This window comes from Dermacentor silvarum, unplaced genomic scaffold (assembly GCF_013339745.2).
Source record: "Dermacentor silvarum isolate Dsil-2018 unplaced genomic scaffold, BIME_Dsil_1.4 Seq115, whole genome shotgun sequence".
In the NCBI taxonomy this organism is placed as follows: domain Eukaryota; kingdom Metazoa; phylum Arthropoda; class Arachnida; order Ixodida; family Ixodidae; genus Dermacentor; species Dermacentor silvarum.
Window position 1 is genome coordinate 6,696 of NW_023605606.1, and position 27,776 is coordinate 34,471.

The 27,776-nt window shown below is 44.0% G+C and overlaps 1 protein-coding gene across 1 annotated transcript; it reads left to right on the forward strand.

The window, feature by feature from the left end:
* The first annotated feature begins 977 nt into the window (after positions 1-977).
* LOC119434512 (28S ribosomal protein S22, mitochondrial-like) lies at positions 978-27,541 on the forward strand. The gene is made up of 9 exons (XM_049659511.1): positions 978-1,104; positions 1,249-1,430; positions 4,098-4,262; positions 8,854-8,997; positions 14,243-14,326; positions 19,087-19,232; positions 20,890-20,996; positions 26,155-26,215; positions 27,346-27,541. Exons 1-9 carry the CDS (start codon positions 981-983, stop codon positions 27,491-27,493), a joined length of 1,161 nt encoding a protein of 386 aa, XP_049515468.1. The 5' UTR covers positions 978-980; the 3' UTR covers positions 27,494-27,541.
* Positions 27,542-27,776: the final 235 nt, after the last annotated feature.

The following is a 27,776-nucleotide window of genomic DNA, read 5'->3' on the forward strand; positions in this document are numbered from 1 at the left end:
CAAGGCGCAGGATGGGCAGATATACTGTATACTTGTTTGAAGTGGCAAGCAGGAAGGTTACGTGTGTTTCTCTGTGTGCGTTTCGCAAGACCTACTGATGGAAAACTATATGCGCAACAATACACACGAGAGATACATGCTGCTTGAAGAACGAGAAAAATATTTGTTCTCCAAAGGGTACCGCAATAAATGACCCCGTATACCGATTACTTCGCATTCTCAAATAAATGAGGACAAGTGGCTCTCCGCTATCAAGAGCCCCGATGCCGGGGCGCAACTATGGGCTGTCCAGAGGGCCCACGATGCGGCGGTCGGGCATGGCCTGACTGTCCCAACGTGGGAGCGGCCCGCTGCGCGCTGAGTCGCGTACCTCAGGACGTTCATTAAAGTTTTACATCCATCCATCCATCCATCCATCCATCCATCCATCCATCCATCCATCCATCCATCCATCCATCCATCCATCCATCCATCCATCCATCCATCCATCCATCCATCCATCCAAAGGGTACCGTACAATAACATAGTAGAATGAAAGCCAACACTGCGGCCGCAATGCATGCGCATCACCAAGCGGCATTAAAAAAAATGAAGAAGAGAAAGCAAGGAATTCTTAAGGCATAAATACATGTCATATGAAATTATGAACACCATTTGAGCATTCAGAACGCAAATATCAGGGCGCGAAGTAGTACGAATGACCCTACGGAGCTGTATCGCCAGCAGTTTCCAACGGCGCGACCTTGATGCGGTCCAATCCACTTAAATCCACTTCGATCGCAGCGCCGCCACAGTATTTTTCTACATCGGGGCCTCATTGCAAAGCATGCGCCGCCCCAGCCGCTCGTCCCCACTCAACCGTATTCTAGTACACTCTAGTTTCGGTCGAATGTTTGGCTATGGATTGCATACAATTTTTGTTATCCTATCCAAGTCAGATCCAAGTGGTGCATCAAATATGGTCCAAGGGTGCATCAAATATGGCGTCCACCATGGCGTCGAAAACATGCTCCTTCGTCTCGCGGTGGAAGCATTTGTTACGACAGCCGGCTACTAACGCAAAGTCTTGGACACATCACGCTAGAAGAACATGTGCAAACACAAGTTGGTGAACGTTGTATATAAAATAATATGTGGCCCATGGTGCTAGCAGGAATATTGTTTTAGCGTTGCGAGCCCGTGTTTGCGATCTGAAAACGCAAATCGTGAATGAAACCATTCATATTTCTTTTCTCTAATGTTTTACAGGCGCCGCCGATCCTTACAAGTGTTCCGATAACATAGACATCGAGGCCTTGTTCATCAGTCCGAAAGTGCAGAACTTTCTCCAAAAGCTCGCGGGTTTTGACCTCGACAAAATCTTCGCTCCGATCCCCGTGCCTTTAAACACGCCGCGCTACAAGTTCCTTACAGATGAACAACTTGAACAGGTACGTATAAGTTTTCCTTTTTTTTTTTTTGCATTGTTACGCGCCTGCTCCTATTTTGTTGATAGAAAGTGAACTGCGTTGAGCGGCTGCCGCTGTACCGTGAGAAACGTGACGATTTCTGTGCACAATGAAGAAAGTTTTTTTTTTTTTTTTTTCTGTACGAGTTCTTAGTAAAATGCAGGCTTGCGTACCGTTCTGCGTCTCCGCTCTTCTTTTGAAGAACACTTGCAGTTATATGAACCAGTGCTGATAAATATTTTTTGCTCATCTATAGTGCACAGCTGATCCCTGCCCAGCAAAATGTAAGAACGCTCATGTGTAGATTTAGGTGCAGGTTAAAGAACACCAGATGGTCAGAATTGATGCGAAGTCCCCTACTAGGTGCGGCGCCTCATAGTGAGATCTTGGTGAAACCCCAGAATTTGATCAGGATTTGTTTTCAGTCATCCAAACGAAACTCGCTAAGCTATATTCTATTGGAGTTCGCATAACTCACACAGTGCGCCATATTATGTTTGCAGTGCTTCCCTTTTGTGCTACACGGACTCTAGGTGGCGCCCTAGGTGATCCATGAAAATAGACTTTAAGCGGGTAGAAATAACCAAACGGAGGTTATCTGATTGGTGGCTAAAATCAAGGCAGGGGTGAAATTTCACCCACCACAAAATTACAAAATATGTTAATAGTCATGGCTAGGTGGCGCATGCCACTACCCAATATAAAGGGTTCAGCCTCATCCGCCTATCCATCAGTCCGATGGCGGACAGAGAGAGCATCAGAATTCTCGACTGCACGTCCGCGTCGTAGCACGCCGGGCTTTTTCTAATCCTTCTCGTAACACACCGAGTGTATTATTTTTTACAGTTTATTCTCATCGGCTGGGCAAATGCCGCTGCCTTTTACAAAACAGCTATCTCTAGGAGAGATTATGGGACACCTTGAACCGTACGGAAAAATGATCCGGTGTCTAATCGAAGGCAAAGAGATTTTCAACCCTGGCCATCTAATTTGTTGCGGCGTCAAGACATACAGTGCTCACGCTGTTGCAATTCAAGGACTGTGTGTGCAGACGTCCCACGTCCAAGCTATTTGTTGTGTGTTGCAGCAGCAGTGCGCGCCCCGTAAATATAAATGAGCGGATTAAAGTGGATGGAAACATCAACAGATCAGCCGTAGAAATAAGCAAGAGACGATTAGAGTACTGGTGGAAAAAAAGCAGGGAAAAGATAGATACAACCTAATCTCTTAAAATCATAGGTAGCGATACAAGGTAAATTTAAAAAAAAAAAAGGAATAATGAGAGGTATGCAAAAATGCTAGATAAGGAACAAGTATAGTATACCTGATTAAATCAAGCAGGCTAGGTGACTATTTGTCGCCGTCCCGTTTCAAAGGGGATGCCAATAATCATCATCATCATCATGAGCCTTGAATGTAATAATTCAAGGCCTCGCGTAAATATAGCTCACTAGCGTGCATAACCAGAAGTATATGTGCGTGCTTGTTATTTTACGGCGAATGACGCCCTCCACCTTACAGATGTATGCGACGCGGAGCGAATCTAGAACAAACGCTTAGGCTAGAGTGCGGCGTTATCGGGTTAAGTCAGAAAAAGTACGCCGATCTTGTTTTTAAATTCGGTTTTAATCGAAAAGGGTCAGTGCAAGCAAATATGCCAGAGACCTAGCGATTGGCGCGCGGCTGCGAACGTAGTTACGGTCCGATGCAACGAGCCTGGCGAGGTCGAGGACGCACTTCAGCGCCGCCCAAATTTATTGTTTGCTGCCGTTTTGCCTGCCACTGAGTCAAAAGCGAAGGTTTGTGTGTATGTGGGAGGAGGGGGGGGGACATGGAGAGGTTTGCAGCGCAAACTACAGCGACAAAACGTACGCTGCAAACCTTCACTGGCGGCGCCTCCGGCTTGCCGATCCGGAGCTTCACCACCCACTCCTTTTTAAGACACGCGTCCAACGGAAATAATCAACCATATCTCCTCCTTCTCTGCTCGGTTGGTGCACTGAGGCACGCAACACATCCTGTTGCTTTTAATATTTTTTTCCGTGGCGTAAATAGAAGTTGTTAACAAAACATAAACGCGTCGGCGCATATCGAGTCACACGGTAACACCGTGCGAATACTCTTTGAAATATTTCTCTCGCTGGCCAGTACGCGGCACGACAGTCTGTGTGCATTGCGAATACAATTATCAACCAGCTTGCCCAAGAACAAGCTGTAAAAATTAAATGTGGGGTTGTGCTGCAGGCTTTCGTCTAGAACAACCGACTACCGGCGATCGTTCTACCGCCATACGTAACAGCCACTCACGTTTACAGTTACTCCATTTCACACTCAAAATTATTTCACCAGTGCGCCACACTATGAATCTTATGACCATCATCATAGCAATAACTCCCAGCTGATCCGCCGTCACTCATACTCCCATCACAGCTTTGTCCCCAATGTGACTGAGCATGGGTGACAGTGGTGACCTGTGGCTGCATGATTATGCATTGTTGCATGAATGTGCTGGCTGCTTTTTGGTATGATTTCGTGCTAGTTAGTGTCTAGTTAGCATTAGCCTAGTTAGTGTCTTGTGCAAGTATTGTAATTGTGTGTTACACTTGTGGCCACTCTACCTTGCTCCCTCTTTGCTGCATACTTTCACAGGAACTACAAGACTCCCGCCGTCGGGCCCAGCAAAAACTGCAGATGCCACCAGTGCTTCGAGAACGCAAGCCATGTGAGAAAGTGCTCGCTAAGGATCCAGAAATTCAGGGCTTCACCGATAGCACGCACATCTTCACGGACATTTCTTATGGCTATAAAGATCGGGTGAGTGTAATGAAACATCTTAGTGTGTGCTCCACGTGGCATTCGGGAATGCAGTAATCAAGTTGCTGTTTTGGTAACTCAGGACTGTGAAAGCATCAGTGTGCAGTGCTCCCTGAGCAGCGCCAGCTAGCTATAATATGTCTTTTTTTATTTTTTTAATATTAGTACATTCACTGAGTTGCAACACAAGGATGGGAAGCTTTGCATCATAAAATACATACAGTGTGACAGAAATAAAAACAATGGAACTATTACTACAGTCACAATTAGCAGGTACCATGTGCTTATTGCACACGGCACCAGCACTTTAGCAGACAGCTCCACCTACAGCAGGTACTTACTTGGTCCATGGCATGGGAAACACAACAGTCCGGAGCAGAAATTTCGGGCTTATGGCACAATTGGTGTGCTTGCAGTATTTTTAACAGCTTTTGCATTTCTCAAGTTGCTTTCTAGACTTTAAACAATAAAAAGGCTGCGGCCCAAGCAATAATTCCATGCTTACAGGATCAAGGCAGCAATTAATGTTGCGTCATTAAATCATTATGTGCAGATTTGCTTTGTTGTGCAGCCGTGGCAGCTGCTCTAGCACTCCTGAATATCTTGTTGCCGATTGTACTACAAAGCAGAAGTGCAGTGCAAACATTCGTTAAGCTTTAGCACAAATGAACTTTCTTTTGAGCTAGCTGGTACAGTTTGCTGTACATACTTTTAAACAGTGTGAGACAGGTGTACACAAGCGAACAGATTACACACACGTGGCACTATCAGCTGTTTTAATTCGTCTGTTTCAGAGCCACTATGAGGTAATTAAACAGTTCGTACTTAGTGTGAAAGTGCTGAAAGGTATCTGTACTCTTCTATGGAGAAAATAGCCCGCTATTTAGCACTTTTAAATGGAAATATCCAGTAATTTGAAATAAGCAAGTTGGTGGTGGTTTGATAGCACACTACCTGCTGTACTAACAATACTCATCATTCTCACATTGAGGTTAAGTAAACGTCAAACTGCTTTGTGAAGTGAGGCTTCAAAGCAGCATGCAGAAGTATTGATGTGTAAGGCATGGTTGAGCTCTTGCCCACCAAAATCGAGTTGATCATTGCCAACGTTGAAGACAAAAGCCTGTAGCAAAACCTCACATTTTTATAGCTTGTTCTTGGGCAAGCTGGTGGATAATTGTATAAACCATCGTAGCACAATTAAAACAAAGTACAGAGGACTAGACACATGCCCATGGTGTCCAATCCTATGTACTTTGTGTTTGTGTTAAGTGCGCTACAATGGTTCGAACAAATCTCACATCACGTGGAGTGTTGTGGTAAATGAAATGGGAGCTAGTAGGTATACATTTAAGGCCCAATCACAAGGAAGAAATGTTCGGCGGATTTTCAGCGTCAGTGCCAACTGGCGTCACACAGCGGTGGCCGGCGGCATTGAGAACAGTGCGCCGCCAGTTCATGCTCGCTCGGCGCCCCAAGACCGAGCATGCCAGAATGCAGCGCCGACGGCGGAAGTGGCGGTAGAAGCAAGAGGCAAACAAACTATGGCCTCTGAGACAGCGCGCCGCGCCATGTGAGCGAACTCTGAGGCCATTTACAAAGCGAGTTTCCGGCGTTGCCGTCCGTAAGTGCCTCGCCCGCGTCCTAAGCAGCCGATTGCTCGCACGTGCCCCAGCCATTGCAAATGGTGCAGCTTTGTACGGTATCGTACATAATGATATACTCTTTCCAGTCAGAGACATGTGAGGAAAGCCGAAGTGCACACTTATAGCGAGCACGGCAGCTGCTGGTGATGCTATGTCACTGGTGCTACGTGTTTCTGTACAGACAACCAGCAAAATACTGTATATATTTGCGCTAGAGCTACGGACAATTTTTATGAAGTTTAAAAACCACAAGAAGCCCTTATGAAGTAAAAACAATTGTTCTGTAAGCACAACATTTTGCAAAACTGGCCGGCTAAATTCAAGGCCATTAAGAAGGAAGGATCTGGCCACATTGTGCCTCGCTTGAAATACGTCGAAGCCCAGAGTCTCTTGTGGTTGAGAGCCGTCAATAAACCTTGTTGATCATTGACGCCGCGTGCTGCCGGTCGGCGCTGAAAATCGGTTCCTTGTGGTTGGGCCTTTATTTCTTAGAGTAAAGCTGGCAAACAATAGGAAGAGAGTGAATTGGAAGTGTTGATGTCTTTCTGCCTCTTTATGGTCTCTGTCTTTTGATGATTTGACACTAAGAACGGTTTTAAGAATGATCTTGGATATAAACAGCTCCTTGGATTATTACCTCTCTCCTCCTTGGCACACAAAGTTACTTGAGCATTGCTGCAGTTTCGGGGATTATTCATTCCAGAAATTTCAGTGATGCTCAAGTGGCCCTCTTACCAATGCAGAGCTGTATTAGCTGTAACCTGGGGACGTTTGTTTCGGAATACTATATGCCACTGAAAAGCCTTGGTGACTGCTTATATTTGTGGTATGATTCCCCTAGGATTAGTGATGCAAAAATTTAAATAGCACTTTTGATTGTTGAGTCATTCTTAAGCTGTCAGTAGTACAAAAGTTATCTATAGTACTATCGATAGGGCACTATTGATAATTGGAAATCATGCAATGTATTGCGTGTAAACACTGGTACATAAACTTGATGATGTTTCCCTCATCCAAATTGCATTAACTGAGTGTTACTGATGGTCAGGTATTGCAAAATTTCTAATATGTCACTAGCCAAGAACTTCAACTATCAATAGCACTGCAATATTGAAATATTGTAATATACTATGGATAGTTTCATAGCGAAATATCGTAATACTATTGATAGTCTTTTTTACGCTGTTGATAGTTTTAAAATCTATCGATGCTATCGATACTCAGTTACCGATAATTTTGCATCACTAGCTATGAATCCTGTCACTTGTGAATAGTGGCCATCGCCTCCACTGTATTTTTCCCTTCCAAATTAATTACAGTGGAATGCTGTAAACTTGGGCCATTATCAGACAATTCGTTTTTTGTTCTTCCCACTGACATTGCTGGCTAGTTTACATGTATTGACAGTAGTAATGACACAGTACCTGGCCCAGTGAATAAAGGCAAAAATGAATCAAACTGAGGGGACCCTTTGTAAAACCTGTAAGGCAGCTTCCCTGCAGAGAAACGACTCCTTCAACAGTGTGGTGCGGCCAGTTGTCGAGGCAAAAGTGCGATAGAGCAAGGAGTAGTCTTGCGTGTGGTTATGTGTGGGAACAGAGCCATTTCAGAAGCATCTGTGAGGGGCAAGTTAATGCAGCTCAAACATTACAACATATGCATTTTACATGTCATCAGCCAAAGGAATTTGTAGCACATCCTCTCACCAGAAGCTACTGCTGCACTAGTAGCATTTTATATTCTAGGGTCCACCTGGTGAAACAGTGGTGCTACTGGCTTGAGCCATCATTAACTAGCACGAAAAAGACATTGAACGACATCAAAAGACATTGTCGGATGTCTTTTTCGCTCTAGTTAATGATGTCTCGAGCCTGTTCAAGCAGCAACTAGCCCCACTGTCTTCTTTATTTGTGCTACTGGCATTTTTACATTTCAGTATATCATCCCTTCAAAGCATATCTTTTGTGTTCATAGCACACCTCACAAATAATTATCATAACTTTATATAAATTTATATGTAATATATATACATATTTCGCGTAGTTTACAATGACATTTTAGGCCTCTATACAGCTGTCTAACATCTACTTTTTCAAAGTCATTGCTTCATTGAAAATTCATAATCACTTGCTTGGTGCTCTTTGGCCAGAACTGGCCCTTGCGCCAGTAAACCCCACACATCATTGCGACAACATATAATCTTGCCAAAGATAAAAATAAAATTGACGTGTTGGGAAAGATACGAGCCCCTTGTTCACAACAAAAGCGAAAGAGCCGAGGCTCATGTGAATTGTGATCTGTTGTTAAAAAAAAAACACATGAATTAGAGTACATGGAAATGCTTCCGTCTAGAAAGTGTACAATGTCCAGACTTTGCAGCAGATGACTTCTGATTGGTGGTGCTGTCATTTTTCTACACAGGTGTGCAGTGCATCGACATAGCTTCTACCCGCACTTGCAGCTAAAGTTCTATAAAAGTTAGAGCACTTAGTTTTCATTACCCACGGTGTTCACTTAGTGGCTATGGCATTACGCTGCCATGCATGCGGTCATGGGTTCGATTCCTGGTAGCAGCCGCCGCGTTTTGATGGGGGCGAAATATTGTTTCTTTGCAAGGGGTGTTTTTTTCTTTTGTGAACATCCGCCCCTTGCCAGATGATTGTTCATCTCGTTTTCGACTATCAAGTGCAGTGCATCATGCTGTGAGACGTTGGTACAGTGCATACCACCCACTTCAATTTCTTCGGCATGGAAGCCACGGAATAAATTTTTTCTCTCCAAAGGAGCTGATTTCAGATGTTTTGCAAAAAGTCAGCAGAACTGGAATAGGATCCTTTACTATGCTAGCGTAAAGTTATGTAAACGTATGTGTAAAGTTGACTTCATTCCCTGACACAGTGCAGAGGAATGACTCAAGTGGAATGTACATGCCTGTATATTTCCAGGAGCGCCTTATTGTCATACGAGAACCCAATGGCGTACTCCGTACTGCCAACTGGGAGGAGAGGGAACGCATGCTGCAGACCTACTTCACTAACAAGGACAAGTCCTTCTACATGCCCAAGATGTTTGAGCCAAGTTACTTACAGGTGACTGTTCAAATTCATTTAAAAGCTGTCCACATTTATTCATACTGACGCGAGACCGAAGAAGAAGACCGGCACCGAAGCAGAGGTCAGCATTAGGCCAGCACCGAAGAAGAGGAGGTAGAGGTGTTGCTCCTCGCCATCTTGGCTGGTTGCTGCTACGCCTGTGCTACTCGCCTATTTTGTAAATATTTGTAAATATACGTTTTTGCGCAACAATATGAATAATAGTGCAAAACTTTTTCTGACCTATCAGTGTATTTTCTAAAGATGCCACCATGATGTGCTTTGAAACAGCTACAGCATTTGGCGCAGCAGTGCCAGTAGTGTAACATGGCAGCAACAGAAATAAAGCTGGTGCGCTTTGTGTTGCTTGCACCTTGTGTGCCTGGTCACAGTTGCTTGATGCATGTGTATGCTTGTGCTGAAACTAAATACTCTAAAGTATAGCCACATCTGCAGAAAAACAATGTGTGGAAAATTTCTCACGTAAAAACAAACTAATTTCGACATGACCACACTGGCCAGTGTCTGTCCTGTTGGCTCCTGTCAGGGCAGTCCCGTGACAGCTTTGGTATGCAGGCATTTTTAACACTGCACTCAGCAATGATTCGGGACAGAATTGAAAGATGGTCACCGTGAGTGCTGCGTGGTGCTTGCTATCATGATTGAATGGGCTGCTTTTTATTGGTCTCCTTGGTTTGTTGCACATGGAAAGTCGCAATATGTAAATGGTTCAGAGACCTTTTTTGCTGGTTGCAGTCTGGATATTTATTTGATCAAAAACAAGAGTAGATTACTGCTCTATGATGCTACCATGTTACATGTTGTTTCTATGTCATTGACACATATTACTCTGCAATGTCTTAATTTTAGCAATAATTTCACCGTTAAAGGCAAAGCCATACTAAGAAAAAATTAACCGACGATTATGATATTCCCTAATGCGAAATTTGAGTGCTGCTCCATACGCGTTTTCATTTCGCGATATATTTGCTGGCGCAGACAATCTATCTCCTGCGGCACATTGCAAATGGAATGAAGTGTGGTGCGACTGCCTCGCTAACCTGGAGGTCACGAGAGCCCGCGTCTGGGCACGATTCACAGCAGCCGCTGCCGACCGACTGCCTAGACGACGCGTGCTACTCTGACGTCATCTCTTAGCCATCGTCACCGCACTATGCTTTTCTCCTGACGCATTCGCCATACCCTCCTCCACTTTCTGCCCCATGGTTCCGCTGCACCCTCCTCTGAGCTTTCCTCCTCGCATCACATCTTTCATCCTTCGCTGTGCTCGTTTGCTAAGTTATGTTGACGCCGACGCTCGCCGCAGGAACGGATGCCTAAGAGCTGAGCTCTAATGTGAGGCGGTTGTACCGTCGCCCTCAGAAATAGCTCCTGTTCGCTGAGGTTAATGCTGACGCACTCTAACACATTTCGTTTTGATGTAAATGAACCTCTGTGACTGTGGGTTATCTTTGACTAGACGATGCGAGCTGTTAAAGCTTGTTAGCTGTATTTGTTATTTTTAGTGGAGCCTGAGCTGGCCTGCTTCTTTTGCAACCATGGGGAAATAATTCTATGCTTTCGCTAGCGATGAAAAGGCATGATGAGTGCAAGATCTTGAGAAAGATTGCCTTCAATGTCTTAAAGGCAGCGATGCTCGTGACAGTGTCCTGATTATAAATATTTCTCTTGTGTAAGTTCAGGAGAAAGATTTATTGGATTTTAAGTACAAGTGAAAAGAACACTTTAGTGACCTCAAACCAATCCTTTGGGTGTGTATATTTACATGTTCATCAAGCAGTACTATTTTCTAGGGGTGTGTGAATACGGAATAGTAGATGTCGAATCGAGTATGTATTGAATCGAACAAAAAAGAAGAAGCCGAATATCGAATTGAAAATTAGAAAATTTAACACCAACGTAAATGTTTACAAATTTTATGCAAAAAACACGGTACTGCAGATGCTCAATAGGCCACTCACCTTACGTAACAAAAATGTAGCTTTTTTTCGGTAACTTAGGTACCTAGGATTCCAGATGTGTAGTATACTCTACTCTAAAGAGAACACCAAATTAGTATGCCAGCACTGATAACTCAGCTCGTATATGAAGGTCTGGAAAATATTTTTTATCGACAGAATTTCCGTCTTATAGAATCAACTGCTTTTTTCCCTCTGAAGCTCGTTGTTGTCCTATATACCAATGAGATTTTCATTTTAATAATGGATCATACTGCGCTTAATGGCAATCTCCTATTGCTTAGAAAGTTTTGCTTTCCAGTTTCCTTCCAGGAAACAAGAGAGGTTTCCCATCTTTATGGCAGGTAGTCTCTGTGGGTTAACAGCTCGTTAAGGCCAACCAATCTGCATGACCTACAAAGGCGGCAGGCGTGTGTCACGTGACAATCGGTGGCACACGCGCCCACGGCAAAGAGTTCTCAAATCGCGAGGCCCACACAGCAAGTTTGCACTACGTACCCCAGCTTCCCCCCACCCCCTTTGTTTTTTTCGTCCATGCCCACTTACCGTTCGTGTAAATGCGTCTGTAGCCGGTGGGCAGCGCGCTGGTCACATGCCATTTTTGAGCCCGCCACGTGAATCCAAAGCTAGTCTTGTGACGGGTCGCTCTAAGCTACGAAAAGAGACCGCTGTGGACCTACGAACAGTGTTTGGAATGAGGGGCCACCGTCTGGTGGTTGGTAAACATGGCAGCCGTGAACAGCGATCATTCCGTGCACTCACTCTCATTGGCAAGGTGGTTTCTTGGCTTTCTCAGAGTCGTGTGACCGCTGTGAGTATATCCGTGTTGATTTGGTATGAAACCATAACTTAAGTAGCTGACGCCTGACGACACAGCTCCGATTAGGCCTAATGGGCTAGACAGTGTGGCCAGTGGTGTGGCGGTTATTCGCCGCCGACTGATGTGATAAAGGGCCACAAACCATCGTGGAAAGCTTGTCGCTAATATGTTCCTACTGGTGGCTCATCACTGATCGATTACAAGATCACGTCTGCGGGCTGGCAACTAACTACTGTGAGCTCGTGTGCCAAGTTCGTTTGTATGCTCACATGTTGGCAGAAGGCTCCGAACTGCTTGAATCTACATACATGAACACTTAATACGCATATCCGATATGATCAGCATGCCTTCTGGTGTCGAATCGGCACGATCTTCACTCATGCTTCCGTGCTTTACATATGCACTGCTTTTGTTGTTGCCTGTGTCAGCGTTAATCCTTTTCGATCGGTTTGGTAAAACTGGTTGAATTTTGTACCAACAGAAATCATTGAAAAAATTGTTGAAATTGCAGTTGGAACGCTGCGATCGTCAAACCACCGAACACAGCCCAGTCATTCACAGAATACAGTGGAATCTCGATGATACGATCACAGCTAATACGAACTTCCGGATGATACAAATTTTTCTGTGGTCCCGGCCGAGCCCCATTACTTTGCAATGTGCTCGAGAACGGTTGTTACAAATCGATTGTCGACACGCGTCGGTTGATACGAATAAGCGCCGCCCCACCGACGGCCGCGAAAGAGATCAGCGCCCGCGCCTCCGCACCAAAAGAGAAAGAGATCAGCGCGCAGTCACGCGCTTTCTCCCTTTCTCTTTTGGTGCGGAGGCGCGGACGCGGCGCCAGACAGCGCGGAGGCCGCGACTGGGTGCGAAGAGTTTGAAGCGGTGGCACTTTTGTTGCTTTTGTGCTTTTCCTCCTTTTCTGCGTGCCATCGGACGGAGTGGCTGCTGTGCTTCGGGCCGCGTTCTTTGTGTTTGCGCTATTTTGCCTAGTCGCAGCTAGCTATGTCTACCGAGATACCATTTTGGCTGATTCGCGCGGCCGTATGCTGAGGCTTGGGAGCCTCCGTTGGCGCGTCTTCCGTCGACTGTGTTATTGGTGCCGATGGCACAGGGCGATTGTCGGTTTCGCTGCTGGAGTCACACGGTGCAAGATAGCGCGGCACGTAAGCCACGGTGCAAGGTAGCGCGGCACGTTCAGTCGGGTGCTCCTCCGCTTCTCCCGTTAATCGTCATATTTTTCTTGCCGTAGGAGGCTTACGCTTCCGTATTCCGAAGGCGTGCTTCGTCCAAAATTTCTTCTCCAACGAGCGGCGATCCATCACTAACCTGGGAGCTTTCAGTAATCCGAATTCTGCACGTCAAGTGAAGACGCCGGCGTGATTTATGAAGCAGAAAACTGTGGTTGCCATCTTGCCCCTGTCACAGCAGCAACCAATAGAGAGGCGCCTTTCAGCACGGCAGCCAATCGGAGGCCCGCTTTCATCGGAGGGCCCGTGTGACTACCTATCGCAGACCCGCGCTTTTTTTGTGTTCGTGCGTTTGTTACAAGATGGCGACGACGGACGAATTAAGAAGCGGAACAGCGAAACTTTGAGCTTTCGAACGATACCAAGATGGCAGCGCTCGGTGGCGGGAAATACGAGATGTCTCCATGAACTGCGGTGATTTTGCGTGATTTAAAGCTGTTTTCTCGCCCTGCGCTCTGACGAATTAATCTTTTCGGACACTTTTAGTGCGTTTTCAGCCAAACCATTTTGATACAGTGTAGATTAGGCGTTGCTGATACGGAAACGCGTGGTTTTCGAAAATCGATTTTTCTCGTGATTTTCGCGATCTGATGCCCACGTGGGGTCCCCCCTTAATTTAGCTAGCTTTAATTGTTTTTCGATGATACGAATTTCGGCTAATATGAATATTTTTCGTGACCCCGTGAGGTTCGTATCATCGAGATTCCACTGTATATGGAATATATAAAAAAAACAAATATTCGAGAAATCGATTACTAAATATTCGACTCACGAATCGAATGATTTGAATGTTCCCTATTCGATTCGAAATAGAATATTGCAGTATTCACACACCCCTACTATTTTCAGAAGGAGATGAGAGTGGGAGGATATGGAGCAAAAAAAAATAAAGAATGGTGCCTGCGCAAAATTATTTAGTGCTGAAGTCTTCAGATAAGCTGCAACATTCATGGCAACTACTTGTTCATTGACATGCTGCTACTATTGTACATTTTGGAATATGTGAATTCCGACAGTCTATTGGTTTTTTGACAGTAACATGCATGGGCAACCTTAAAGTGCCACAGTCATTTTGGTGAATGTTTTTGAGGCACGAAATGCTCACCAAACTTGTTTGGTGAATGTTTTTGAATGCGACGGTGGATCTGACAGATATTATGTGCTGTCTTTCTTTTTCATGTGCCTTGCAGGACGTCTTAGACAAGCAGTGGTATCGGTTTGTGTTGGACAGGGCCTGCATTCAGTTTGAGCCAGATGACCCCGAATACATCAGGGTGAGTACTTTATTTCCCCCCAGAAGGACATCATTCCTCAAGATGTATTGATGGGCTAGTTCATGCGTAGTTATAATAAACCTTAGCGCAAACAGGATAACACAAGAAGGGGACGGGACGATGCACTGCTCTCAACCGACATACAATGGAATCTCATTGATACGATCTTCACAGGAAGTGGAAAATAAAACGTATTATCGGAACATAATCGTATACCGGGTATGTCCGAAAAGTAATGTCAGTGAGTCGAATAAAAAAACATTATTGATCAGATCAATACAACACATTAAAATATTTCAAAATAACCTCCTCCTGGGTCAATACATCGCTTCCAGCGAGATTTCCAGGCATCTAAGACGTCACGGTAGGCCTCCTCTGGAATGTCCTTGAGAGCCTTAGTGCAAGCCTCTTGACTTTGTAAACTGTCCCGAAATGAGGTCCTTTCATGGGAGTTTTCAAGTGCCACTGATAGACTTGACGTTCTGACAAACAATTATTACCTAAGGCCGTCTTTATCGTAGGAAATATTTCCACTATGGACTTGCTGAGTTTCACAGAAATCTTGAAGGCAATCCCTTGTTCCAACGAGTGCTGCAATTGTGGCTTGCACGGGAAATGAAAACAAGTTTCATGGAAAAGCCTGTCATTACAGATGGTAGCAGACGATAAAGCGACTGTGCTTGCGTAAGCCAACTTCCCCCTCCACCAATCCCAACCGGTCCTAGCGCGCTGCGACTTATAGTCGCTTTACAATATAATCACTGACATTACTTTTCGGACAAACCCTGTATAAGAAAAATAAATGGTATATAAGAAAGAAACGTATTAGCCCGAAAAACGTATTATGCAGAATCGTATCAACGAGATTACAGTGTATTTACTGTGTCACATTCTACTTATTATGACATGCGTAAAAAGCCCGCATACATTTTAAACAATGCAGAAATTCAAGAACTTCCTATGAACTCTGATTCAGAGGACTTATGTTGATTACGAGGTGTCTTCAAGGGTCTTTAACAGCGTTGAAGAGGCCATGTTGCTTGAGGAACATTGATTATCCTAATTAACTTTACTTATTGGCATGTCCTATAATTTTTTTTTCATTCCGATGTGAAAAAATTTGTTGAATATTCGGTGACATCACCAATAAATATAATTATCATTTAAGACTGGTATAATGTGCTCGTTAGACAGAAATTGAATTTGTTGCACTTCAGAAATTCCGGCAGCCGAAGGTATAAAAATGCAGTCATGAGGAGCATTTGGCAGAGAAGTCATGATAACGTCAAAAGGATCAAGAGAGGGATGTCAGAAAAAATATTAACAAATTTTAATATGTACAGAGCAGCAGGCATTCTGACAATAAGCTTCTAATAATTCTTCAGCTTTCTAATGTTGTGATGCCATGGCTTATTTATGCTCATGTCTGGTTTCTCAAGACTCAGTAGAGCTGTCAGTTGGGGGTAGCACCTTGTCTCCTCCTTGTATTGTCCTGCTTGTGCTAAAGTTTATTATGGACACTGTTATTTGTCGACTAATGTCACACTTGCGTCAAGCTGCATTGGCCGAATTCACATAATAGTAGTAGTGCTTGACTGTTTGTTATGCGTAGTGTCATTGTATGGACAACATGCCTGCCAACTTTTATGAATTCGAATTCGTAGAATTTTTTTAGTAATATATATATGACTTTTAGTGTGCCTTCACGATTGTCATATTGATGCATATATTTGACGATATTTCATTTGCATATATTTTAGAACAAAGTGAATTTAAAAAAAGACAAATACGTACACTGAATGACTTCTTTATGGCCCAATTTCTTGGACCCGTCGATTATACGGACCAACCTGTGCGGCAGCAAAACCAACTGATGGATCCAATGTATAAGGGCAACCGAATTGTCGACAGCTGTTACATGAACTTAATAAACATTTCTGCTTGTCTGCAGTGCAAACCGTTCTTGCTGTGACCATAGAGCAGAGTGCCTGCTCACAGCACCTCTACACAAAAAAATCTGCGAACCTTCTATAAATAGTCAACATATTGAATAATCAGACAATATTTAGTATTCAAATTTTAGTATTTTCTGGCCTTCAGAGTAGTGTTTTTCAAATTCTAAGGTTGGCAGGTCTGGGACAACATTGATTTTTCCCACATTTTACACGAGATGAGCTGCACCCACAAATCCTGTGCATTGGACATTCAATGTGCTGCCATAAAATTTGCATGCCATCTTTACCTGATTCTAACATGCCTTCATGTCTAGCATGCACCCAGTCTTTATACTTTTAAAGTAGAAAACAATGTGCACCCAAATCTAATGTGCACTTGATTTTGCAAAAAATAAATGTGGCGTGCTTCTAATTTTGTAATTTAGAAAAACATGAAATCACCAGGGTTTACTCTCACAAAATAGAATTCTTTCACCTGATGTTCGTCATTGTCACTCTCAGACATGTCTTTATTGCTATTGTGGACCGCAACATGTCATTCTCTGTTGGTTTAACTGCATTTGTTAATCTGCAATTTTTGAATTACTGTAAATATAGAAAATGTGATGGTGGCTCATGCCAGACTAACTGTGTTGCCAGTTTGTCCTACAACGTACGCTAGTCTTTAGAACATATAAAACAAGATGTGGTTCTTTTGCTGCTAGCATTACACATAAAATAAGTGTTCTATTTTGAATGACCTTTTCGCAACGAAAGCAATGAATAATTTTCATCAATAGAATCGTATTGCTATCTTGTGGTGATGTTTCATAGTGGGCTGCTGCCAACACTGTTGGAACAGTTTTGTTTTTGTGTCTGATTGTAACACATACGCAACTTTAGGATACATTTTCTCAGAAAAAAAAAAATCTGTGTTTGAATCGGGTAAATGCTAAACTAGTGCTTGTTTGTGACGAAGCTTGCTAAAAGTAACATTAATGGAAAACATCATGTTCAGCTAAGCCAGCAAGTTATACTATTTCTAGAAACCTGTGAGCATTTGTATTGTTCCATGAGGAAGACATTGAAGACTGCTAGCATTTGCTATGCCTTAAATTGTCAGCTAATGAAATGGAATGTTTGCCATCTTATTATCACCATGGCCTGTGACCCTGGGCTGTAGTGTTTTGCTGCACTGGCAGTCTCAAGTGCATGCTCTACCGTGTTTAATGGCCAGAGGGTGGCACAGAGGTGGTACTACTTTTCCAGGTGCAGTGTTGACAGAGCAGTGCTGAAATGTCGCTCCAAAGAGTTTGTCGAGAAGCTCGTTAAGAGTGTCCCAGTTATGTTTCTTTTTATCTTGAATGGAAGTTGATGCATTTTATTGAGCTAAGGATTTGGCTGAACATGCCTGTCCATTCACAAGAAATTCAGATGATTTTCATAATGCATAAAATATAGCACTGTGTTGTGGGGAATAAAATTAGCATTTAACCTTTTTCAAGCTGAGCAATCAAACATTTATCGGCTGCGCATTGGGCTGAATGTGTTCGTCCCCTGCTGTGTAGAATAGTGCAAAGGAAGGAGGAAAGGGCTTTGGCATGGGGGCTGTGAGGACTGTGAAGATTAACTGTGTTGTCAGTTTGTCCTACAACATACGCTAGTCTTTAGAACATAGAAAACAGGATGTGGTTCTTTTGCTGCTAGCATTCACATAATAGTAGTAGCGCTTGACTGTTTGTTATGCGTAGTGTCATTGTATGGACAACATGCCTGCCAACTTTTATGAATTCGAATTCATAGAATTTGTATAGTAATATATATATGACTTTTAGTGTGCCTTCACGATTGTCATATTGATGCATATATTTGACGACATTTCATTTGCATATATTTTAGAACGAAGTTCTAAAATAAGTGTTCTATTTTGAATTTGTTAATCTGCAATTTTTGAATGACTGTAAATATAGTCAACGTGATGGTGGCCCATGCCAGACTAACTGTGTTGCCAGTTTGTCCTACAACGTACAGTACAGTACAGTACAGTAGTATAAAGTACAATAATATTATAAAAAGAATGCAGTAGTGTAAAAAGAAAGCTTTTCGCTGGCTCTCACTATCAGTGGAGACTGCTGCACTGGAAAAAAAAAAAGGGTGCTCACCGTTGGACCAGAGCATGGAATGGCACAGCTGGGACCTTTGCATAATTGCTGTTCGCAGGGCTAATTCTGTGAAGAGTCGCATCAGTCTGCTAGTTTTTTTTTTTTTTGTATCACTAGTTACCTTCTCCATAATAAATCATTGCCAGGATGATGTTCACTGCTGTCCACTGTTAAAGGAAATGCATCAGTGTGGAGCATGTGCAAATTTTTGCCTTCGGCAAGTGTACATTCGCTTGGCTTTGCAGTAGTTGATGTGTGGATGGGGGTTCTTGCACTTTTCTACACACTTGTGCAGTGCATCGACACATTGACTTAGCTTCAGTCAGCACTTGCAGCTAGAGCGTTAGTAAAGTGGACAACACTGTATGTGACTATGTGGTATTGTGTTTCTGAAGTGTTGGCTCCACTCCACTTTCTCATGTCATTTTATTTCTTACAGATATCGTGGTCTTGTCTTTTTTTAAATTTTATTATTATTATTATTATTATGTAAGCACCCCCGTCTGACCTAGCTCTTCTGTAAGTGTTCCCTTATCAATGTGCATAATCAAGCATTCCGTGGCTTGGTAACTGTGGTGTCTTTCATGATCAAAGAGCACTGCTGCAGTGTTGAAAGTTGTGGTAATTTAAGCATCCTACACTTCTCCCTGCTCTTCCGGCACAGGTTACGCACGCCACCTACGACCACATTGATGCCAAGCGTGGCTTCCACGAGCTGCGGTCAACACGGCATTTTGGCCCCATGGCTTTCTACCTGGCAGTCGTCGGCAAGGTGGACAACCTGCTCATCGACCTGCTACAGAGGGAGATGTGAGTTGCCTGTGCCGCTCCCACCTCATGTGGTTGTGTGCAACTAAGTATTTGCACGAATCTAACGCACACCTTTTTTTGTCCCGAAAGAATGAGTACAAAAATTGCCTGCACGGTTCAGTTGGATGCAAAACCAAACCCACATTCATGGCATTGGCAACAGTCTACTGTCAGGCACAGCGTCATCACCATCATCACCAGGCTCTGCACTCAGCACCCAAGATCCGTCGCCCTCTTTGGTTTCGCTGCCACCTTAGGTGTTGAATTCAAAGATCTGGTTTATTTATCTTCATTTCACTGCAATTGTATACTGTGTTTCAGAAGCTTCTTGATGTTTCTACACTTGTCTGGGCGGAGCATGCGCTAGCAAAACCTGATGCGTCGTCACCTTCATTAAAAAAAAAGAAAGAAAAAGTTTCCTCTCACGTTTTTTCCCCCGGCGCCGTCTCAAGGTTTTCCAAGCCCATGCGCCATGGCGTCCGCTTTCTGCACCTTGACATTTGCCAGCCTACTGTTCTGGCTGCTGTGACAGAAATCTAAGAATCTAAATCTGGATATTAATTCGTAGTACCGTAATACCTCATTAACTCCAAAAGTAGTAAAAACCGGAAAAAATTTCAAGGTGAGTGGATTTTCCAGATAAGCAAAGTTGCGGGAATTGCAGTTAAAAGTCGAGTTCACCACTACTGACCAGCTTTTCAACAAAAGCTTCTAAACTTTCTAAACTTACACGGATAAGAACCTACTGCAAAAGGCCTTCAGAAATAGTTTATGCTGCTGTTTACAGAAAAACACATCAACTTAAATTACAAAGCACGCGTCACGCCAGTTTCGGCGTGACGTATGCTTTGTAAAGGGCAATAAATACATGCACGTGTGGGAAATGGTTCGGTGCTGCAGAAAATTTCGACTAAGCCGATTTTTCGAGATATGCGAGTTCAAGTTAACGAGGTATTATACTGTATACTAGGGTGTTGCTAACATGACACGGAAACTGAATAAAGTCTGAAAAGTTAGGTATTCTGAAGTTTGTAGTACTGAAATATTGCATTGACACTAAGCAGTTAGCAGGAGATTTCTGAAGAGATCATTAATTTGAAAAGTCTGTTAATGTGGTGTTCGTAGTAACAAGGTTTCACTGTATAGTGTTTACGTCCTCCCATTTAGCAGACAAAGCCCATCGGGTGAGTCAGGGCTGAGGTTGTGGTGATACGAAGAGGAAGGTGCCCAATGGACTGTGTCAATTAAATGTTATGCTATTTGGGATTTGCAATGTCCCTGCTGCTTTCTAGAGATATATGGACTCTATTTCTCGCAGTCTAAATGGTAGGTCTGTTAGTGTTATGTGTATGATGTCATCATTTTCGAACATACTTTAAACGAGCATAACGGCTGTTTAAGCCTCACTCTAAACTGCATCGAAGAGGCTGGCTTGGTTCTAAACTCCAAGAAGGGACAGTTCGGTGAGCAACAGGCATTGGTTCTTGGCGACCAGGTTAACAAAGCTGGCGTAAGACTAGACTAGACCCCTGAGTCTTGCAGATGAAAAATCCACTAAAATATTGGTTTTCCAGTGATGTTATTTGTGTAATTTACATTTCATGGTACACCTGCCAAGCAAAAATTTATTTTTCTTTTCTTACATATATAATTACAGGATCGAAGACACTGGTCACCTGCTGAGGCTGTTCTACCATATACATCCACCAGCCGATGGCACACAAGTGGATGATAACACAGAACACATTGAACTCGTTAAGGTAAGCGAATAAGTTGCTGCGTTGTTAATCCTTTAACAACATTAAGCCCTAGCTTTACTCATCATGCTAGTTGGTACCAGTACAGCTCAGACCTCGTAACGTAACTGTGTATAGTGCAGGACCAGATATAATGTAGTCGTTTCTGTTTATCTTTCCATAAGACCCAATGTATACGCATACCGCTTATAGTGCATCCGCACGAGATGACATACCGGTAATGATGCAGTTGCCAAAAAATCCCACAGACAAGTGAGGCAGTGAATGCGCTTCCCAACGAGGTGAGCGGCCGAGGAAAGAGCGATGAGGGTGATGCAGTAGAAAAGGAGGAGATGCAGAGCGAACAAGGAATGGAGGAAGAAAAAAAAAGATGCAGCAGCAGTGTGTTGGCTGAGCAGGCATGCGGGGGTTGCCTAGGTGACAGAGAAGCATTTTACTCCATCCGGATGCTTGTCATGTGTGCGGAAAGTAGATGCACTTGGTCAACTGTATTTTTGTTTTTTTTTCGGACACAGACAGGCTTGCAAATATGTCTGAATGATTGGGCAGGCAGGGAAAATGAATTCGACGCTAAATTGAATTGATTGTTTTCTTACAACTCCAGCACGCAAAAAAATTGATCGAGGTCGCTAAAGCGTTTTGAGTTTGCTTGCAGCAAGTTGCAACGTTGCCAAGTGCAGATGTGGTATGTCTGACGTTGACTCTGCAATGCTCTCATTTTAAACTCCATTCTTCTAACGCATAAGTTCGGAACATTGTGAGCTTTCGCCGTTCCTACCAGTATGCACCCATAAAATCTCTAGCTATAGGTTAAACCTGGATATAACCAAATTGACAAATTCCCGGAAAAACTTCGTTATAAAGAGGATTTCATTATATGCAGGTTCGGCACGAAAATTCGAAAAAAAAACGCTTACCGTATTTACTCGATTTTAACGCGCCCTCAATTGTAACGCGCACCCATTTTCCGTTTTCGTCGAAGCACTCATCCTTGGAATGTCACACCAGGTACCGGATGCGTGGACGCATGTCGTTTCGCACAAGCGCGAGGCATCGGAAACGAAGAGCGAGCGTCACGATGGTGTCGTAGCGTCGTATAGTGTTACAGTAGAACCCCGCTGTTACGTTCCCGGGGGCTGCGTTTTCTCGGCTGTTACGTCGTTTTCGGCAGGTCCCGGCACAGCTCCCATAGAACCCAATGCATTGGTAACCCCGCTGTTGCGTCGCTACTGTGGGACCGTTCCCGCATCATACGTTGCGAACTGCCATCCCGCGCCGGCCCGAGCAGCCATTTTGACTTTTCATGTCGCTTGGCTTGGTAGCTTCACGATGGCATTGGCCGCCCAAAGTGCCGGGGGCGACAACTATGACGTATTTTCGGTTTCTGCCAGCAAAAGTATGGCCCTTGAGATCCGTATTTGCTACATAAAGATGATGTCTATGACGCGTTGTCGCCCTAAAATCGGTTTTGGCTCATAGATATTCCGTATAAAGTCCAAGGACGATAATGCAGTCGCCGCGCGCCGTATGCTGTATGTGCGAGTGAAAACCTGCGAGGGGAGCCGACGACCACGTCTAAATCTCGCGCGCGCAAGAAAAGCTGGGAGGAAGCACGCCTTCTTTCGTTGCGCTCGAGGCACCAGCGAGGGAGCGAGGGGGAAGGGATAGCGGGGCGACGTGCGGTCGCGCGGGCCGTGTCTTGAAAGCGATCTGCGTTGGGGCATAGTCTAGCAGTGTAGGTGCGGCGGCGGCTCATAGCTTTGTGTGTGCTGTGTGTTCTCGGCGCTTAGTTTGCATTGAAGCTATAGACAACAGCACGAAGGTCACTTCGCTCGCTTCTCCAGCGCCGCTTCCACACGCCGCCAGCGTTTTGACAGCGCGTGTCCGCGCTCATCGAGTGTGATTTGTCACAGCGTGTACCAGCGCATCGGAAACATCAACTGAACAAGGAGAGAGTGCCAGCATGGCGGGCTAGGCCAGCTGCAGCAAGCGGCAGGATCAGGTTTGAATGAAGGATGGGAGAAAGGTCACGCCCGCGGCGGCAAGATCGCCGGGTCGAGGGATGAAGGCCCGCCTCGCACACGCACGCACACGTGCGCTCGCTTCGCATTCCGTCGCGGCGGAGAAGGTGCTTACGGTTGCTGATCGCGCAAAAATGACAAAATTGGGGCGAAATCTCTAGGTTGTTGGAGGCGAAAATTCGTTATATCGAGGGGGGTCTCCCGCTGCCACTTCGTTACGTAGAGGTCTCAAATACATGTGCTTCTATGGAGTAACGGCGGGGAATAGAAAAACTTCGTTATATCCAGGAATTCGCTATATGGAGGTTCGTTATAAGCACGTTTAACTGTATACGTGTTCACGGTAGTTGCTGGCTGATTGCCTGCAAGCTCTGTTTCACGCTCGCTACTGCCTATTAAGCCTGTGCTTGTTATCTCGCGGCAGACCTTCATGTATTTGTCTATAGGGTCCGAACATATATCTAGGGCGAGATGCCCAAAATGGCATGCCACCCGACACCCCCACCTGCTTGGTCTAGCCATCACTGCCTTGTTGGGAGTCGGCAGCCAAGGTTGAAGTTTGGTGTAGGGTCAACGAAGTGCTTCACAGTGGCTGTACAGCTCTTAGAGAGTGGAGGAACAACCTCACTAGTGAAAACGAGGGCATATACCGCTCGTATACTTTGATTCGTGGGCACTGGTGGCACATGCACAGCCTTTGAAAATTGTTTTGGTTATAGTGCAGTACCGCTTATAAGTACGGAAGTTAGTGACTCCGGCGACTTACGTTATAAGTGGTCTATGCTGTATTGCTTTCTGTGTGTAGTAGGACGAATCCTACGTTCTTGGTGAATTATTCTTTTGTGTTCTTCGTTGTAGCAAGTAGTGGTGTGCGAATATTCGACACTTCGAATATTCGATTCGATTTGAAAGAATTTTTTTACTTTTCGAAATATTCGAATCCCCCAACAATTGCCGTTGTCAGTTCTTTAAGTCAGCTTTTGCCGCAGTAGAGCCCTGTTATGCGGCGAAGCTTATGAAAAATAGGAAGGGACACTGTCACAGGGGCCCCTGTCAGCTCAAGTGCCCAACACTGTCAGTTCAAGTGCCCAACACTGTGCTGTCTCTTCATGCATCTGGACAACACCAGCAGCCAGGTGGAAATCTTTGTGTCTGCTACTCATCTGGCTAAGTGCCTAAAAACATGGTTTCCAAAGAACAAATTAGACCAAGTAGCAAGCTTTGCAGTGTTTTTAGAGTCTCGTTCTAAAGTGGTTGAGTGTCACGAGGCTGCTTCAATGGCAAAGTGGATTAAATACCTGTCTTTAGAAGAAGCAAGGAAAATTCCAAAACCACGGAACCCAGATATGTACTCAACAACGAAAGCTTGTGAACAAGTTCGTTCTGCATCAGCACTGTGGAAAGGTTTTGATAAGCTTAACAACCAGCTGCAATTTTCACTGCCACAAGCACAGGTTGAAAGATATGTGCATGATGAAAATTTGGGCCAAAAAGAAGATCCTGCGTGAGTGGTGGTGTAAGCATGGTGCCCACTGTTGGCTCAGCTTGTGATGAGTTACCTGCCAATACCAGACACTAGTGTGTCCAGTGAGCGACTTGTTTTACGTGTCTCAAGGAATTGTGGCATGCAGGAGGGTGTTACTGCTCCCCGAACGTGTCGAAGCAGCTATCCTTCTGTCATGACAACATTAAATAACTGCAGTTATAATACTGTCAAGCAAAAGTGTGAAGCAGTAGACTTACTTTAATTCGGCACCTTAAAACGTTACGCAGTGAGAAAGTGACAAAGCGTGTCTGGGTCCACTCTGGCCCCACAAGCTTGACGCCTGCTGGTGTCTCGTGCTGCAATGGTTCTTGCAGAGTGGGCACATCAAAACTTCCCACAAAAATGCCCTGACTGAAGAAGCTCCTGACACAGGCCGAATTTGAGGAGTGCAAACATAAGCTTGCCAAAGCCACAAAAACGACAATGCGCATTTCGGGCTGCTTGAGCTCCACCAGCTTGGCGCCTGTTGGCATCTCGTGCTGCAATGATTTGCACAGCGCTTTGCACTGCATAGATGTCAACTACAGTTGACTCTGCCAAATTTTTAAGCGACTTCGGGTGGTACGTTGTCCCACTTGGTATTTCTTTTTTTTTTTCGTGTTTGTTTCCAAAACATATAGACGAGGTTCTATTGTACTTGGGAATTCCACTAATGTAACAAAAAAATACTGACATTTTGTGTGCAAAGTTGTGAGATGTAAAGGTGTTAACGTTTACCACTTTGCTTCGGATATCAAATTATCGGCAAGCTTTGTTGGCTATAAAATTCATGCCAACCAGTTAATAGCCGTTTTCAAGGCTACTTGAATAATGAATCTGTTGACACAACTCGTTCAACTTCTCAGAGAGATGGGTCAAGCAGGCTAGCAGTAGCCCAGGTGAGCTTAGGTCGTGAATTAGAGAGAGGGGGATAACCACATTCCAAAACGTTCAAGTTCGAGTACTTGAATTAAATTACTTTCTTTTTGTGTTGAAAGAGGTGCCTGCCATCTAGTAAATTGTTCTGATATTGGTGGTCTGGATTGCAGTCGCGGCATAGTGCATGTTGTGGAGGTGAATTATTGCCTCTGGGCAATTAATTTGTCAAATGTGGGCAGCTCATGTGACTAAATGGGGTGAGTTGAAGCAGTTTTTGCTTTTTCGTGGTTATAAGCAGATAGTTGTAAACCATGAAAAAGCATTTATTTGCACTCACTGTCATGATTAAGATGAGTTAAGCTGAGAACAGGAGCAAATGGTCACAATTTGTGACGATGCATTTAATTTTTGCATTTAATTTTTTATTGCTATCATTGATCGTGCCGAGTGCCTAATCCCAGCAACAGCAGTGTTAAAGCTTTGCCAGAGAAAAAAGCAAAAATGACGACCGAAAGAAAATGGAGAGCTACTAAATAGATCATTAGTACGGCCTCTTGGCTGCAGATGTGTGCCAGGAACTGTATTCACAAAAAGCTCTTGCACTAGAATTGTTTTTAAGAGCAAATTCCCGCCAATCCTCTTGCTGGGCATATATTTAGCAAAAGCGGCCGGCCAATTGCAAAGAGAACTTGCGAAAGGACGGCTTTGTGCTTTTTCACAAAGTGTGCTTTGTGCACCAGACATGACATCAGTATTCAGGAGAGTGTGGGAGCCTGCGTTCATGGCAGAGTGCCATTTGAGGTGCCAACATTAAAGTGTAGTGTGTAATTGCCAACTCAGCAGCTTGGCCTGGTCTGGTGCGTTATTGGGTAGCTGACAGCTTGTATGATTCTCAAACAGCCGATTCCTACAACCTACAAGCAGCATCACATGCTGCCAGATTTTGGCCTAATCAGCATTGAATGATCAGCAATTCTTCATTTTTAGCTAAAAAAAAGGTTTATTATATCAATTTAAAAGAACCTTTTGCTTCGTTAAAATGAGATTTCGAATGTATTGGCTTCTATGAGAACTTCAAGAAAAATTGATTAATAGATTTAAGTGAAATTGATGTAATACTCCATGGGTATCAAGGTAGAGGAAATGAAATGAAATTGTTATTGCATTGTTATAGTACTCATTAGTTTGTTATGACTCGCTTCATTATAATGAGGTTTGATTGTAGTATAGAACATTCAATGTTACCAGACCTTCAGGCTTAGATGTGCAAAAGCCCATACAGTGGAACCTCATTGATACGATTGCTGGATAACTTCAAAAATGCATCAGGGTTTTGAGTTCATGCATTTTCGGGGACGAATTGAGATTCGATTTTGCGGACTAAATCGCTCGTTCCTAGTTCTTCTTTTCACTGGCTTGATTCCAGTGATGCGATTTTAGTATTAGAGAGCTCGCGCAATCCTCCAGTCTCGGAGGCCATGCCATGTAACCATTTATTGATGCGACAGCAATTATATGGACACTGCGGATTAGGATCCATACAAAGTCTGCCGTATGTGCCTGTGTGCGAAAGACTTAGTTTCTCGTCAAAGCGATCTCCAGAGACCTTTCGTATGGGCACTGACTAGAACCTTCGTCGTGTGGGCTTGCACACCACGCGTGTTATTTCAGTGAGTTTTTTTGTTTTTTTCTCTCAAGTTTCGGTTGCTATTTAGAACTGTACACCGAGCAGGTTGGAGACCCATTCTCAGTGATTACCTCCTGTACCTTCGCGAGAGAAGAAGCTCGTTTCTGGTTCCTGTGAAAGATGTGTCATTGCGTGTCAGATTTGTCATGTGTGAAGGATTGTGTTCCCTGTAGAATGTGTGCTTGCAGCTGTATTGTTTTTTCAGGAAGAAAGCAATATTATTAATACCAATGTCCTTATACAGACAGAACATATTCTTTTGGTTCCCACATTTAACGAATAACAAACTCCAGAAACGCAGTCACATGGAGCTGGCCCTGCAGACCTACCTGGAGGTTCGCAGCAGCCGAGAGGAAGCGGAGAAGAACCTGGCCTCTGCCAGGGGCCATTAGTGATTACCCACGCGGAATAAACATTATATAATATAGTTTAACACCTTAGCCATTTTGTGCAAGATTTATTTTAACCCTTTGTCTTCTGTCTTTTTTTTCTTTATTTTTTACGTGTTGGTTCGACAGACATTTCATGCTGTATGAAAGCTGTTTTTTCGTTGTCGCTTTCTCCCTATTCAAAATTTATGAACAGTTCATAAATTCATTTCATGGTACGAATATGCAGGTGTGCAAAACGCGGACTCAGAAGAATGAGAAGGACAACAGAAATTCCAACTGAAAT